At 33.4% G+C, this 16,425-nt stretch overlaps 1 protein-coding gene across 2 annotated transcripts in view; it reads left to right on the forward strand.

The window, feature by feature from the left end:
• Positions 1–16,425, forward strand: part of PKN2 (protein kinase N2) — a 129,738-nt gene that overhangs the window by 84,555 nt on the left and 28,758 nt on the right. The window contains exons 7-8 of one of the 2 annotated variants that reach the window (XM_079151060.1): positions 4,642–4,779; positions 6,233–6,342. In XM_079151060.1, the coding sequence (XP_079007186.1) occupies positions 4,642–4,779; positions 6,233–6,342 (248 nt within the window). Of the gene's footprint in view, positions 1–4,641; positions 4,828–6,232; positions 6,343–16,425 lie in introns of both variants that reach the window. The other variant, XM_079151059.1, reaches the window with a different exon arrangement.

Here is a 16,425-nt window from a genome sequence, read left to right on the forward strand (position 1 = left end):
ATAAAATAGAAAAAAGGGCTGGGGATGTGACTCAGTGGTTAAATGCCCTTCAGTTCAATCCCTGGTTTAAAAAAAATAAATAACTTCTTTCTTTTAAGTTATGTGTATTATTTTTCAAGTATCTTAAAATGTCAGTGATATCCTATGTCAGTAAACACAATTGTTATTTAATAAACAGAGCTCTTAGATGTATGTGTCCTAGGTGCAGTGAAAAATGATTGTAAACATTACAGCACTGTTACTGAAAAAGGTCAGCAAGCTCTATTAAAATACGGGTTTATCTTTCTAGCTGTTTTGTATTTTATACAACTCCTACCATTACTTAAATTAGTTTATGCACAGTCTTCTCTTTTTAAATGTCTTTGCCTTATTATCCATCTTTTTACTGTTCATATTTTTTAAAATCAAAACTGCAGTACAGACCCATAAAGAACAAAGACCTCGTCATTGACTTACATATAATCCTAGCCACTAGCACAGGGTGTTTTATACATGCAATGAGTATCTGTTACATAGTATTCAATAATTAGGCAGAGACTATACTTCTTGTCATCTTTTGGCTTAGTGCTGAACACATTGTTGATACTCAAGAACTTCTGGATGATTCTTGATGATTCTGAATGATTCATTTATTAAAGTATGATTTAACGTATGATTATTTGGAAATTAATGATATTTCTAGAAAAGTAATAAAGCCATATAGTCTTGGCTAAGTCTGGAATTTTTTTCCCTTTTCTATTCTATTCTTCAGTTATATAAACTCCTTTCAGTTCTTTCTTCTATCATTTATTCCCTTACTAAACTCTATTTAAAATGATATAATTCACAATTCTAAAAAATACCCTGTAATTTTTAAGGCAGTTTGGTTTAAAAAAATGTTTAAGTTTCTTAAGCACCTACTGGATCATTAACTGAATGTAGAATAACCAAGAAGAGAAATAGCATTTATAAAGGATTAGATATGATAAAAGATAAACATGGATAAATACAGAGCATTTTCTGTTCTGAATTGTTTTACTGCTTTCTATTTGTGGTTTGTCTCATTTAACTCTAGTTTTTTAGTGGTTATATGATTATAACATTGAAATTCACAAATTTGTTGTTACTTTGATGTAGGGTATAATTCAGTTTTTTTGCTCTATATTGTGAGAATTTACTAGGTTTTTTGGGGGAGGTGGGAGTGTTGGAGGTTGAACTCAGGAGCACTCCACCACTGAGCCATATCCCTATCCCTATTTTGTATTTTAGGCTTTCACTGAGTTACTTAGTGCCTGGCTTTTGCTGAGGCTGTCTTTGAACTTGAGATCCTCCTGCCTCAGCCTCCCGAGCAGCAGGGATTACAGGCGTGTGCACCACCAGGCCTAGCAGAATTTACTTTTTTTTTTTTTTTTTTTTTAATTTACTAGTTTTGATAAGAGGAAATATCTTCACAATCAAAAAATGTTAACTCAGTTGTACCGACATGTAATACTGAAATAGTAAAATAGCTATTAGTTTTTCCAATCAGTGAAAAGAAATAAAAGTACATTTACTTATTCTATTGTAATTTACAACTGCTACTTATGAATATAAGCATTTCTTGCATTTGCTTGTAAAAATTTCACATTTTGGGTTTTGAAGGTAAAGAATGTAGTTTTAAGCTATTTCTAATGTGGTTACATGCAATTGCAGTTATGTCACCTCATAAAATAAAGAAACTTCTAGATGTTTAATAAAGATCTTAACTCCCTCCAGATTTGTTTTGTTCTAAATGAAAGCAGGTGGTGAGCATTGTCATGTTCTGATATATTGAAATTACTAAAATATTTAATAAGCTACCAGGGTTTGAAGTAGTAGCCAGATGTTTTCAGTTTCCCCAGGATGACTTTTTACAGCTAAGCATTTACAGTGGAAATGAGCAAAGTTTGCCAGTTTAACCAAAAAAGGCAAATAAAAAACAAATACAACAAAGTTGTTTCTTTTGAACTAAAATAAAAATTATACCCACTATACTTAGTTTGTCTTATCACTTTATAGTAAAATAAGATCTCCGCAGCATAGCAAAACATGAAAAAGACTAAAATTCTATCTCTTTCCCCACCTTTTAACAGGTATTTTGAGGCATACTTACATTCCATAGAATTTACCCATTTTAAATGTACAATTTTATGACTTTTTAATTATATGATTGTGTCACTATCATCAGTATCCAGTTTTGAGAGCAATTTTATTGACTTTTAATTGACATACAATAAACTACACACATTTATTAAAGTACCTAGTCTTACTTTCATTATTTCCAATGAGAAATCTGCCTCCTCCTCCTCCTCCTTTTTATTTTATTATTATTATTATTATTATTATCATCATCATCATTATTCCTCTGTATGTGGCATGGCTTTTTTTTTTTTTTTTTTGCTACTTTTAGTGTTTTCTGTTTATCACTGCTTTTGAGAAATTGGCTTATGGTGTAGTTCACTTGTGTTTCTTTGGTTTGGTAGTCCTTGAACTTCTTAGGTTATAGTTTTCATCAAATTTGGAGAATTTTTACCTATTCATTTTTTTCATACATATTTTCTGTCCCCTATTCTCCCTGCTCTTTATCAGGAACTTCAATTACACATATATGAGGCTACATGATGTAAAATTCATCATTAACATATATTCTGTTCTTTTTTTCCCTTCTCAAGTCTTTCCAGTCTTCCACTTTTGGTCATTTCTATTGCTGTGTCTTCAACTTCACCAATCTTTTGTTTTAAATATTTAATCTACCACCAGTTCTATTCAGTGGACTTTTAAAGACATCTCAGACATCATTCTCCTTGAGTTCCCTGTACAAATTTGAGTTTGGGTCTATTTTATTTCTTCCATGTGGTCTGTTCAACTTCTGAACAGATGGAATATAGTTATAATAACTTTAATGTTCTTGTCTGCAAATTTTAACATCTGTATCAGGCTCCTAACTTTGTTGTAATTGGAACAGTGATGGAAAACAAATATACCTGCTTATCTTTGATTAGATGGAAGACATTTTTGAATTTTACCTTGTTGAGTGCTAGATACTTTTTAATTTCCTGTAAATATTTTTAAACTTTGTTCTAGGACAGAGTTACTTGGAAATAATTTGACCTTTTCAGTATTGCTTTTTAACATTTGTTATGTATAACAAGAGCATCATTTAGGGTATTTCTGCTGGGGCAAGATTCTCCAGTGTTCCAGGAATTGAGATTTTCAGTCCTACTTGGTAAGGACATGCTTTCCTCCCTGTGTACACTGAGTATTGCTCTTTCTGATTTTTCAGATGGTTCCCCTTCCTCACACATTTTATTCATAAACAAATACTGATTAGTACTTGGAATAAATTATGGGGGAGACCTTCTGAAGGTCTCAGGAGTTCTCTCCTTGGGAATATCTTTCCTTTACCTGTGAACTCTAGCAGCTTTGCTGTCCTTGTACTCTTGATTTGTCTTCGCAACTTGGCTCCACCTGAGTTACCTTCCCTTCACTGAGTCTTGAAAACTTTTGAGATAGTAAGTGGGAACAATCCTAGGACTTGCCTATTTGTTTCCCATTTTTCAAGGATCATAGTTCTTCAGTGCTGATGTCCAGTATCTTTAACCCTTATTTTCATATACCATCTCATTTTTTTTAAGTTATTTTAATTGGGAGACTTTGTTACTACTACTTGGTTAGAAATGTACGTCCTTTGGTTACTTTTCAATAATCAAAAACTTTAAATAAACATAGTTTTAGTTTTTTAAATTTGATGGGACAACTTGACTAGGAAATATTCCTGAAGTTTTATTCTGTGGGCAACATTTGAAATGTTACTACTAAAGCAACTTTTCTGTGTGTGTGTGGTTCTGGGGATTAAACCCAGAGCCTCGGGCATGCTAAGCAACCACTCTACCATTATATTCTATCACTCTATCACTCTCTAACCCTTAAAGCAACATTTTTTATTCTAGTATAGTATAGCCCAAATCATGACAAAGCTTCATCTCCAGATAGCCTAAGTCATAATTTCTCATTTTCCTTTTGAACGCTTTTAGCCTTTTATTTGCCTAAGAAAGTAGCAATTATTTTATGCTTAATTACAACCCATAATTATCTGACTAACCTGTCAGAATGGAAAGATAATATTTGAATTTTACATCTCATACAGAATAGTGGCTGTTTATGTATAAAATCTGTGAAGTCCTTTTCTTTGTTAGCTGAATACTACTAAACACAGCTGTTATTCACATTATCAGACTTCCTTTATACATTTTTTATGCTATTTTAATAGATGTATTATTTCACTTTATGTTCCTCTCTCAACGTTCTTTATCCACATAATTCTAGAATTTTTCTGTGTAATTATAGAAATGAGTGTTCAAATACATAAGAGGCTTATGTAACTTATTTTATGCCCTACAGACAGCTTTGGGAGGTATTATTCTTTTATGTAAAATATTTTACAGTTGTCTTTATTAAAGTTTTCAGTGATTTCTCTGAGTAAAACAGGAAATTGAATAGTTAACCTCACAGGTCCTGTGGGAGAAGAGTTTTTGCTATTTTACCAGGTTGTTTTTATTTTATTTTTTTTCTCTTTCTGAATACATAGCAGAAACATAGTTCTATATATTAAGAATTGATATTTATTTTTATTTATGCTACCAGGTACTTTGGAAGTTCGTCTTATGGGCTGCCAAGACATCCTGGAGAATGTCCCTGGACGATCGAAAGCAACATCAGTTGCACTGCCTGGTTGGAGTCCAAGTGAAACCAGATCATCTTTCATGAGCAGAACGAGTAAAAGTAAAAGTGGAAGTAGTCGAAATCTCCTAAAAACTGATGACTTATCCAGTTCAGTAACCACACTTTTTTAAAGTATTTAACAAATGAAAGGGACTAGACAAGGGAATTATCATTGGGGACAGAAAAGAATGGAAAGTGTCCAAGTGGAACAAAAAACTTGAAAATTATAATTTGTATAATTTAATTAAAAATATTAAAACCTGGGGGCTGAGGAGATAGCTCAGCTGGTAGAGTGCTTGCCTTGCAAGTATAAGGCCCTGAGTTTGATCCCCGGTACCGCAAAAAAAAAAAAAAATTAAAACCTGTAATAATAGGAAGCAAAAGGGCAACAGATTTTATTTTACTGAAAATGTCTGAATGAATGACAAATAATGGTAATTCTTTTGGAAGAATGAAATATTGGAAAATCACTCTTTATGCCCAGCTGAAAAATACACAGAGACGATGAGACTTGTTCTTATAGGATCATACCATGATTCTTTTAATGGTTTGGTGATACTTCAAAACTAATATTGAACCCAGTGGCCTGCAGGCTGAGGCAGGAGGATTGTGAGTTCAAAGATAGCCTCAGCAAAAGCAAGGCACTAAGCAACTCAGTAAGACCCTGTTTCTAAATAAAATACAAAATAGGGCTGGGGTTATGGCCCAGTGATCAAGTGACCCTGAATTCAGTCCACATACACACACACACACACCTAATATTGAAATTTGCATAACTAACTACCAAACCTATGTATTGGAGGTATCAACCTACAAGTCAACTTTGATAGGAGTCAGAGGGCAAGAATTGAGGAGAATAAAATGAAAAAAAATATTTAGGAAGCACTTTGGAGACACTCTGAAGTATAGTTATAAGCTATAAATAAGTGTATAACTAGGATGGAAAAGCACATGACAATTGAACTTAGTTTTGAGTACAAAAGTGAACTTGAAGGGCTGGGATGTGGCTCAGTGGTAGAGCACTTGCCTAGCATGTGTGAGGCACTGGGTTTGATTCTCAGCACCACATATAAAGAAATAAAGATAAAGGTTCATCAACAACTAAAAAATATTTAAAAAATGAACTTCTCTGTACTTGCTTGTGCTTAGAGGCTTTGAGAAAAATGTGAGAATAAAGAGTTGTTTTAGGCTGTAAACTCTAAATATAAACAAGTGTAAATGAAGAAAAACTGGATTATTGATAATCCATGGTGGCAAACAACTACAGGTCACCTGGTAGTCCTTTTATTCGCATTATTTTATGTACAAACTAGATAACAGTTACCATTTATGTTTTATCAAACACGACAATTTGAAAGAGTAGTGGGAGTGTTTATATAGCAATTTAAGATTCAAAAGCTATGGTATTGAATATGAAAAACCATATTTTCAAAGAATCTTAAGATTTTCAGGGCTATCAAATAGTGGTACTATGTTTAAAGTTTTTAAGTAAGCTGATAAATTTCAATTACAGATGATGTCTGTGCTGTTTTGAAGCTAGATAATACTGTGGTTGGTCAAACTAGCTGGAAACCCATTTCCAATCAGTCATGGGACCAGAAGTTTACACTGGAACTAGACAGGGTAAGATGAGAAAATTTTTTACTTGAATTTTCATTATACTTAAATTCATTCTTAATGTTTTGAGAGTTTTATTATTTTGGAAGACTTTAAGAAGTTTTATTCTTAATAAGAATAAAAGAACTTAGGGTTTTTTTTATATATTTCTCATGTGATGAGTTATACAGAAGTCTATTTTTATATACTGGTAAATATCAGATTCCTACCATAGTTTTCATTTGTGCATTTATTTGAAAATGTATAGTTTATATTAAACTAGAAAAGTCAACAACTAGGTGAAATCTAATATTGAATCGTATTTGTTGTTTTAATAACACACAGCCTAATCACTGAAGTGATTCTTCTGACATTGTCTTATCAGAGCTGGGTTTGAAAGGAGCTCTGAGCCTGTCACAGTGGTACACACCTGTAATCCCAGTGGCTTGAGAAGCTGAGGCAGCAGTATCACAGGTTCAAAGCCAGCCTCAGCAACTTGGCAAGGTCCTAAGTGAGACCTTGTCTCAAAATAAAAAATGAAAAGGGCTGGGGTGTGACCCAGTGGTTAAGTACCCCTGGGTTCAGTCCCCCATATTAAAAAAGAAAGAAAGAAAAGAAAAAGAAAGGAGCTCTTAACACTCAAGTTACATTCAAGTCATTTCTCTCTCCCTGTGTCTCAATGTCTTTCATGAATGCTATAAATAGATAGAGTTCATTCTGTGACTGTAGAACTCAATAGAAATTAACTTGTCACAGTACATACAGATCTACAGTGATAACTTGAGTTTAGATTCAAATTCATTCTCTGAGTATGGGAGGAAAATATTAAAACTTAATCATAACTTTATGCCAAAAAAATTTAAGCTTTTTATTATATAATATTCAGAAAGCAGATTTACAAGGCCTAATGATGATGTAATCTATGAAAATGTTTTGGCCATTATAGCTCCAGCTTTTATTGAGATGTTTTTCCAGTTAAATCTTCAAAGCAAGCATCCTAGCTCAGACCTTTATTACTGCTTTTCTTGGTTCAAAATTATATCTGCCGCTTAAATGTATGTACTTAACAAAATGCTTTAGTTTCCATATCTTTTATATCATCTATTTCAGTGAGATATGTGAGGATTAAATCCATGTTAAAACCAGACACTGTGGTGCATGCCTGTAATCCCAGCAATTTGGGAGGCTGAAGCAAGAGGATTACAAGTTTGAGGTCAGCTTTAGCAATTTAGTGAGACTGTCTCAAAATAAGAAGGGCTGGGGATATATCTTAGTGGTAAAGTGCCCCTGTGCCCCTGAGTTAGTTCCATAGCTGATACCAAAAAAAAAGGAAAGAAAAGAAAATGAAAATGACTAACTGGGGGGTTTTACTTGTAGTAAGGTTATTGTTAGAGTTTTATACTTAAAAAAGAACTTGTGTCTTAGTGTAGTTACATATTAATAAGTTTTTGAACTACTAGACATTCAGTATCCTATAGAATGCTCTTTTCTCTATGGAGATTTGAATGATATATAAAGATAAAAGCACAGAGAGAATACAAAAAATGATGAATGCCTGGAAAATCTGGAACGAGAAAATAGTTTACAGTTATCTAAACTATAAATTTAGAACACTAGAAAGTCTGTGATAACTATTGGCTGTTCATTACTTAAGATCTTCACCTAAAATTATTTTTCTGCTCTGTGACATCAGACATTTTTTTCTCACTTTGGAGTTGTTCTACCTTTGAAACTTTGAAGACACTGCATGGCTTAGTAAAGCCATATTCTCAGGCCAACTAGACCCTATAGATTCTTCATATTCTTGTTCCTGGTCCCTAATTTGATTATAAATGTCTTAGCAGAGACCACATTTCCTATTACAGTAGTTGCTTATGTTTACATTGTACATTTTTTTAACACAATGCCATTATTTTATTTATTTATTTTTCTGTGGTGCTGAGGATTGAACCTAGGGCCTCAAAAGTGCTAGGTGAGCACATTATCACTGAGCCACAAACCCAGCTTCAGTACATTTATTTTTACATATGCTTTTTACTCTTATGTTGATTCCTTATATTGATAGAATATGTACTTAAGGAAAATGTTTAAAGAAATATTTACAGAAAATGTTATTTTAAATAGACCTGTTCATTTCCAACATTTTATGTGATGTATCACGTTTGTCTTCAGTCACATTCTGTAACTTTATCTGTACTCTTTCTGTACTCTTCAAGATACAAAAACGTATAAGTCTTGGACTATTCCTGTAGTCCTAGCTATATAGTATTCTGACATTCCGGGAGGATCACTCAAGTCCAGGAATATAAGACTAGTCTAGACAACTTACTAGTGAGATCCTGTCAGTAGATAATAGATAGAGGTTGTAGGTGAAGTTCTAAGGTAAGAGCACTTGCCTAACATACATGAGACCCTGAGTTCCATCACCAGCACCATTGAATGAACAAAGCATGAAAAAAATCATAGTTATTTTTAAACTTGTAAGATAATTCTAGAAATGACTTAGATCTAGAATTCTTCTAGAAAGATTCAAAATATATTCTTGGGAGTGCCAATGTTTCATAGAATTGTCTCAGGAGGTAACATGGAGTCTTTTTTGTTTTGTTTTAGAATTCTGTGTTAGATGTCATTTGGATTTTGCCACTTTTCTTTTTAAATTGCTTATGTAATTTGGCTTCCATATTATACAAATTAAGAAAATTATGGCCTAAAGGTTAAATAACTAGCCTAGGGTATAATCCAGAATTCTTAATAACTACTACTAGTTCTGTATTATATCAAGTTTCTCTTTTATTTTTTAAAAATATTTGGTGTTTATTATTTTATATTATAAACATAATAGCTGGGAATACACTTATGATCCCAGCTAATCAGTAGGCTGAAGCAGGAGGATTGCAAGTTTGAGGCCAGCCTTGACAACTTATCGAGACCAAGTCTAAAAAGAGTTGTGGTGTAGCTCAGTAATAAAGAACCTCCTGGGTTCAGTTTTCAGTACTGCTTTAAAAAAAAAAAGCTGTGCAATTTCTCATTGTCCTTGAATTCCCTTCCACTTCTGTGATAAAAAGGTTAATTAAGCTCTTGTGAGAGATTGAAATAATCTTAGATGCTGGTGTTTTAACTTGTAATGAAACTATATAGTTTTCACCTTCCTTTTGCTGCTTCCAAATTCTGCTATTATATGACATGTCATTAACAAGTCATATCCTCCTCAGACTATGTGACTCCTCTGGGGATTATGAGCTGTATATAAAATGAGTTGGTTTTTTGGGTTTCTTTTTTCTTGTTGTTGTTGTTCTGGGGATTAAATCAGGGACAATTTACCACTAAGCTACATCCCCATTCCTTTTTATTTTATTATTTCATTTTGTTTGTTTACTTAAGACAGGGTCTCTCTAAATTGCTGAAGCTAGCCTCAAACTTGTGATCCTCCTGCTTCAGCCTCCTAGGTGGCTGGGATTATAGGTGTGCACCACTGTGCCTGGGCCTTTTTTAATTTCTCATTTCTTGACCACCAGGCACTCTGCTAAATTCGTTAAGGATGACTTTGATTTTTCCTTTGCTCTAACATTTGCCATTGTTATGAGGAATTTAAAAACACACAACTGATTCAACACAAGATTATTTCAGATTTCTTGAAACTCAACTCCATTGTACCTTACTCCTGGATCTTTCAGCAGTGAATTTTGCTATGCATCTTAAATCTGTTGTTTTCATCCAAAATTATTTTAATTATGCATATTTATGGAATATCATATGATAATTTGATACAGTGTATACAGTGTATAATAATCAAATTAGGGTAATTAGCATTTCCATCTCTTTAAATATTTATCATTTCATTATGTTGGGAATCTTCAAACTTCTCCTGTCTAGTTTTGTTTATAAAATATATAATAAATCATTGAAATATTAATTCAATATTCTAAACTTTCATACCAAATTTCTTGTTCTCCTAAGTGAGATAATTGCATAAAGCATCTAAAATAATACCTGTACATGATGGTTGTACATTAAATGATAGCTCTTATTACTCCTGGCTCTTTTTTTATGATCATAAAGCTAAATATTTAATCATACATTTCCATTTCCTTAACTTTCTAGATATTTTTCATGTTATTAGCCTCTTCCAAACTTCATTTTCTTCTCCAGGTACCCTAAAGCCAGTGTTATTCTGAACTGTTTCATTGCTGATGCCCCCATAACATCCTTCAACCTTGATACCATACATACTGTGGAAATCCAGAACAGCCAGTCAGTCCTGCCATCTGTCTTCTCTGCTTTGATATGCTCAATACTGCTGAAGTTAGTAATACTTACTGTGGATTTTAGTTTCCACCCTCAGTAGGACATACTGTAAAAGTTAATTGTACATTTCAGATCCAACTCTTACCAGTAACTTTTCTTTTCTCCATCCATCTCTTCAAGTGTTCTACCCCATCTCATACTCCTTTACTTCTGTTTTATAGATTAGATTAAACCCGTTAGACTTCTTACTCCTCCTACCATTCACTAAATTTCTACATGTTCTTGATTTCGGAAAAAGAAGTCTGTCTCATTCCTATTAGAGTCTGTGATCTAAATTGCCTTCTTGTTTCTATTCTTCGTAATCTCATGGAACTTCGTTCCATCAGTTATACCTGCTATCACCTGTATATTTTAACCTCATTTCCTCTTATCTATGATTATTATTGCATATGTTTGCCTTCCTTCCATTAAATTTTTTTTTGCTTCCTCCTAGCTCTACTGACCGACTTCTCACAAACAAGATTCTTGAAAAAGTTATTCATGTTCACATACTACACTGAAGCTTCTATTGCTGTAATAGGTTTTGAATAAGACATTAGGTATAGTTTCTCATTTAATCCTCACAATAATCTTATGAGATGTGTATAATTATTTTAGCTGTTCTAGGATTACTGAGGTCCCAAGACTTCTAACTTTTATCAGGCCACACAGCTAGAAAGTGGGAGAATTGAAAATCATCACAAGTATCTTGACACCAAAGCCTAGTCTGTCTAAAACAAAAGTCTGTATTCTTCATCATAGCTCAATAACTTGTTTCTGTTTCTCATCCTTCTGCCTGTATTTTCTTAATCACATATCACAGCAACAAAAATAATAAAACCTTAGTGCTGAGCTTCTATTAACTTTTAATTCACCCTAAATGATTGATAGCATATCATTGTACATATTTTACAGGTAAGCAAACTGAGGCCCAGAAAGGTAAAAGTAACTTATCTAAAGTTCCAAAACTACCAAGTGATGTGGAGCTAAGATTTGGACTATTTGTTCTACAAATATTTATTGCATTTGTAGGCATAAGATAATATGATCCTAGGGCCCTACTGTACTTCTTTGAGATGATCTGACCTCCATGTTTTACCCTTCAGTGCTTGCCTATAGCTTCCAAGTAAAAGATTATATTATTTTGTTAGTCATACAAAGCACTTTGTGACATTGCTTTACCTTTTTATCATTATTTTTATCATTATTTCCCAGAGTTATCCTTATTTCCCATATTCTAGGCTTACTTACATGAAACTGTGTCCTATCTCTAGAATGTACTATATACTTCTTAAACTTTTGAACATTTTTTTTTTCCTCGGATCACCTGTCCTCCTGCCTTCCATCTTTTATTTTCCCTTTAAAAAAAAAAATCATTTTATTTTCAGTATTTATTTACATTTTCATCTCCCCAATAAAACTATGAACCACTTGCAAACAGGAATATATGCTGCTTAGCTTTGTATCCGTATCACAGAAGATACTTAATTTAGACACTCACCAAGTATTGATGGAATGAATGCAAATAATTTATGCAAGAATAATTTTTGAAACTTAGCCTTTTTCTTTAACTCATGTTTTTTTTTTTTTCATGTCAACACACCTGAAGGACATGACATGCTGATTGATACAGTAATTACCAAAAAGATTTCGATATAAACACACGTATCAGAATCTGAGGGGCAAGACATGTTTAATGAAAATCCCTTCTTCCTTACTCAGTCTCACCCTCTTCCCCATAACTGAATCTGATTCAATTTTCCATGCCTCACCTGTTATTAAAAAATAATTGTTCTTAAATACAGTGTAAGCACTTAAAAATGCTTTTTCCACCTGTCTGATCTTTAATACTCAAGACCTCCATTTAGCACTGTAAGAAATAGAAAATAATGAGAAGAAATACTTCTGTAAAGAAACCTAAGGTCTGATGAGGTTTTTAAAAATTAGTTTGAGCTGGGCACGATGATGCTTGCTTATGATCCTAAAAGCACAGAAGGCTGAGACAGGGGAATCGTGAATTCAAAGCTAGCCTCAGCAAAAGTGAGGTGCTAAGCAACTTAGCAAGACCCTGTCTCTAAATAAAATACAAAATGGGGCTGGGGATGTGGCTCAGCAGTTGAGCGTCCCTGAGTTCTGTTCCCAGTTAAAAATAAAATAAAATAAAATAAATAAATAAATAAATAGTTTGAGGCCAAATTCAAACCTATTAAAATGTATTTTAGAAGCTTAGGGATGAATTCTATCCAACATGAACTTTCATCCAAAATTTTTAAAGTTCATAAGGGTAGTTTCATTCTAATGTCTATTCACTGAACTTCTATTCTTTACTTCCTCCCCCCACCTCGTGTGTTAGCATCCACATATCAGAAATAACATTCAACTTTTGGTTTGTGGGGGATTGGCTTATTTCTGAATATACCTCAGTGAATCTCCATATCATGTACAACCACAAGACTGGAATCCTAATTAGAATAATGTATACTCCATGTTTTTGTAAATATGTCAAAATATACTGTCATGTATAATTTTAAAAAATAAAAAATTTAAACATTTAAAAAATAAAAATACAGGAGGGTAAACCCACCAATGAATAAGCAGAAACATAATGGAATTATTATTTAGAGACTATAAATATTTAAAGAATATTTAAGAATATATAAAGTAAATATTCAAAAGAATTTTAAAACATAAGCGAAGAATAAAAAGTCAAAAAGAGTAGGCAGAGATTTAAAAGAACCAAATAAAATTGTAAATGTCTGGAATTTGCTTCAAAATAATATGGGAGGAAGTAGCTCAGAGGCAGAGTGCTTGCCTAGTATGTGTGAGGCCCTTTGTTTAATCCCCAGGACCAGAAAAAAAAGAAAAAAAAAAGGAAAGGGGGGATTAGAAATAAAACATGGTTGACCAATTGTTGATAAATTTTTAATGCTAGTGGGGAAGAATAACCAAACAGAACTTGTAAAAATAGGAAATGTAACATTTGACATTGAAAACTAAGAGGATAGGCTAAACAAAGAGTTGGTGTGGAAGACAGAGCTAAAGAAGTTTCCTGGAGTACAACACAAAGAGATAAAAATTTTGAAGGAGAGCCTAAGAGACACGAAGGATAGAATGACTAACACCCGAAGTGGAGTTCCAGAAGGATAGAGTAGTAGGTAGAGGCTATTTGAAGCAATAATGGCTGAAATTTTCCAGAGTTGACGACAATCACAAATTTTCAGATTTGAGAGCACAAGTACCTAAAAGGGTAAGTGAGATAGCTACCTCTAAAAACTAAGAAATGGGTGGAAGATGTGAATTGGATTGTCAAGGCTGTCATTGTTTTAGAGGTGAAAGTTTAATTTGGTCTTCATGAAAAGAGAATTTGGACTGGTTGAGGAAAAGACTAGCAGGAAAATCTTATGTAACAATACTGGTTTTGGTTGAAGAATAAGATAGAAGCTTAGAAATAGGAACAATGTGTATAAAGTCATGGAGGCAGAAAAGTATATAATAAGTTGGGAATAAAAGGGAAACTGGAACTTTTTAGCAGATACAAATTGACACATTAGGTGACTATGCACAATTAGCACTTAATAGTTTCTATTATAATTATTTACTTGTCTTTTGCACTATAAAGGGAGTAGAATTATCCACATCACAGGCTGACTTCAAGCAGAGATCACATCCTTATATTCTTCATTTTATCTATGCTGCTCTCTTATTTCTCATCCTCCCAGAAAACTCCAAGTTTTCACATACATTTCAACTCAAGAATCTCCCTCACTGGACTCCTAAACCGAAACATGTTACCATTTCCTTGGGTAGTTATTTTCTGTTTGTCCCTAGTGGGTTCTAGTTTTCTTTCTACCCCATCCTATTCTGTACTTCTATAGACTGGTGGGTGGCTGTGAAATTTACTGGGCTCTGATTTAAAATGGAAGACACTGGGAGATTAGAGAGTAGACGGAAAGGGCAATCAGGATATTTATTTCCCTTCCTTCATCTCCACTTTGTTGTTTTTCACAGTAGTATTTCTATCGCTACACCTTCTGCTGGAGAGTCCCTTTTCCAAGATCCAGTCATTCTCAGTGGATTTTGGCAATATTGCCTCTTATCCCTAATGTGGTGATGGATTTCTACTGTTGCTAGTCCTTTGATTTTTGTTCTTTTTAGTTCCTTAACTTTTACATTCTGTAAGTAGCCAATTTTTAAACCCTCTTTGGTTAAATCCTTTTAGTATGCAATCTGCTTGCTGTTGGGATCTTCTTTTTTTTTTTTTTTTTTTTTTTGCGGTGCTGGAACCCAAGGCCTTGTGCTTGCAAGGCAAGCACTCTACCAACCGAGCTATATCCCTAGCCCCTTGCTGCTGGGATCTTAACCAATACATTTCCCAAGCCTGTGTTGTCCACAGAAGCCCATTGAACACCAATAAATATGACCTCTGCCATGTGTATCTTTGTAAAATTATCATCATTCCTCAGCTCTTGAATTTCCTAAGCTTTGAGTAATTTTCACTATTGTAGTAACAGAAAGGTCATGTTTTGCCTCTTTTCAGTAGTGGAGCCTCACCCTCCTTTTATTAAAGTCCCGAAACTTTCTCAGTTCAGTGTTCTCAGTGTTTTGGTAATTTTTTCATAGTATGTCCCTAGTGCAAAAGAAATACCCAACACTCCATATTAAGAGGTAGTTAATAAGTAGTGTTTATGTACTAGATACCCAACCCAATACTTTTTGGGAAAAAAAAAAAACCACAAGTATTAAAGAAAATAGTTTTATTTCATTCTTATAGAACTAAAATTAATAGGATGTCTGCCTATTGTGCACTGTATTACTTCTCAAATCTTTGACTTTAATGTATCCTCATTTTCTCTTCCACAGATTTTCATATGGAGTTACTTTTTATTATTGTCAAAACCTAGCTTAGCATGGATATGATGTCATCAAAAGGAATGTAGTGTTCTAATGGTGAAACTACGAATTCCCTTGAGCTAGTGGTTCCCATGGTGTCCAATAGATGTCAGTGTTTCCTTTTAAAAATGAAAGTAATCTGCTAAAATCCCAGAACTTTTCAGCAAGCATTCGGAAACCTCAGTCTCTTTTGTGCTAAATGTGTACTTTTTTTTTTTTTAACTGCCACACATTTTTAAATTTGTTGCTCTCCTTCCTCCACTATGTATAAAGCTGATTCAATGTGTCTTAACTTTTTCTATTTACATTCACATCTTGGAAAAATAAACCTTGCAGATTTCTTATTTCTGCTATACACTGTTCTCATTAATTCTGGATTCAAATACAGCAAAATTAAACATGAGCTTTCATAGTATGCCAGTACTGCTAATTAGTTAACCTAACTCAAATTGTACCAGCTTTTTTGGTAGTAGATTTACTCCATCTAGAATTTCATTATCTAAGAGCATGTTATATGTTTGCAGTTGTCTATGAGCATACCCTTGCCTTATAGAACTGATCTGCTTCATCTGGAAAATTTCTACCAAACCAGCAAACTTGTAGGTTCAATTCTAAACAGTAGTGGCTTATTCATTCTGTATCCCAGGCTAACTTACCCAAACTGTACTGGTTATCAGGGGTTAAAAAGGATTGAGGATTCATGACACGGATTATATAGTACTAAAGTAAAATATCTCTAGATCACAGACTCTTATGTTCTGAAGAGAGTGATGTTAACAGGGAACAATGCAAAGTAACAAAAAGTAAAGAGCTTCATACTAATTTTCATTATAGAGCTCCAGGAAATCTAACTTAAAGTCTATTCCATCCTAAATCTCAAATCTATAACATATTTCAGTTTGAAGCATGGAATAAAGAGCCTAAGGAAAAAGAGAT

The sequence above is a fragment of the Sciurus vulgaris genome (assembly GCF_902686455.1).
Source record: "Sciurus vulgaris genome assembly, chromosome: 1".
Classification (NCBI taxonomy): Eukaryota; Metazoa; Chordata; class Mammalia; order Rodentia; family Sciuridae; genus Sciurus; species Sciurus vulgaris.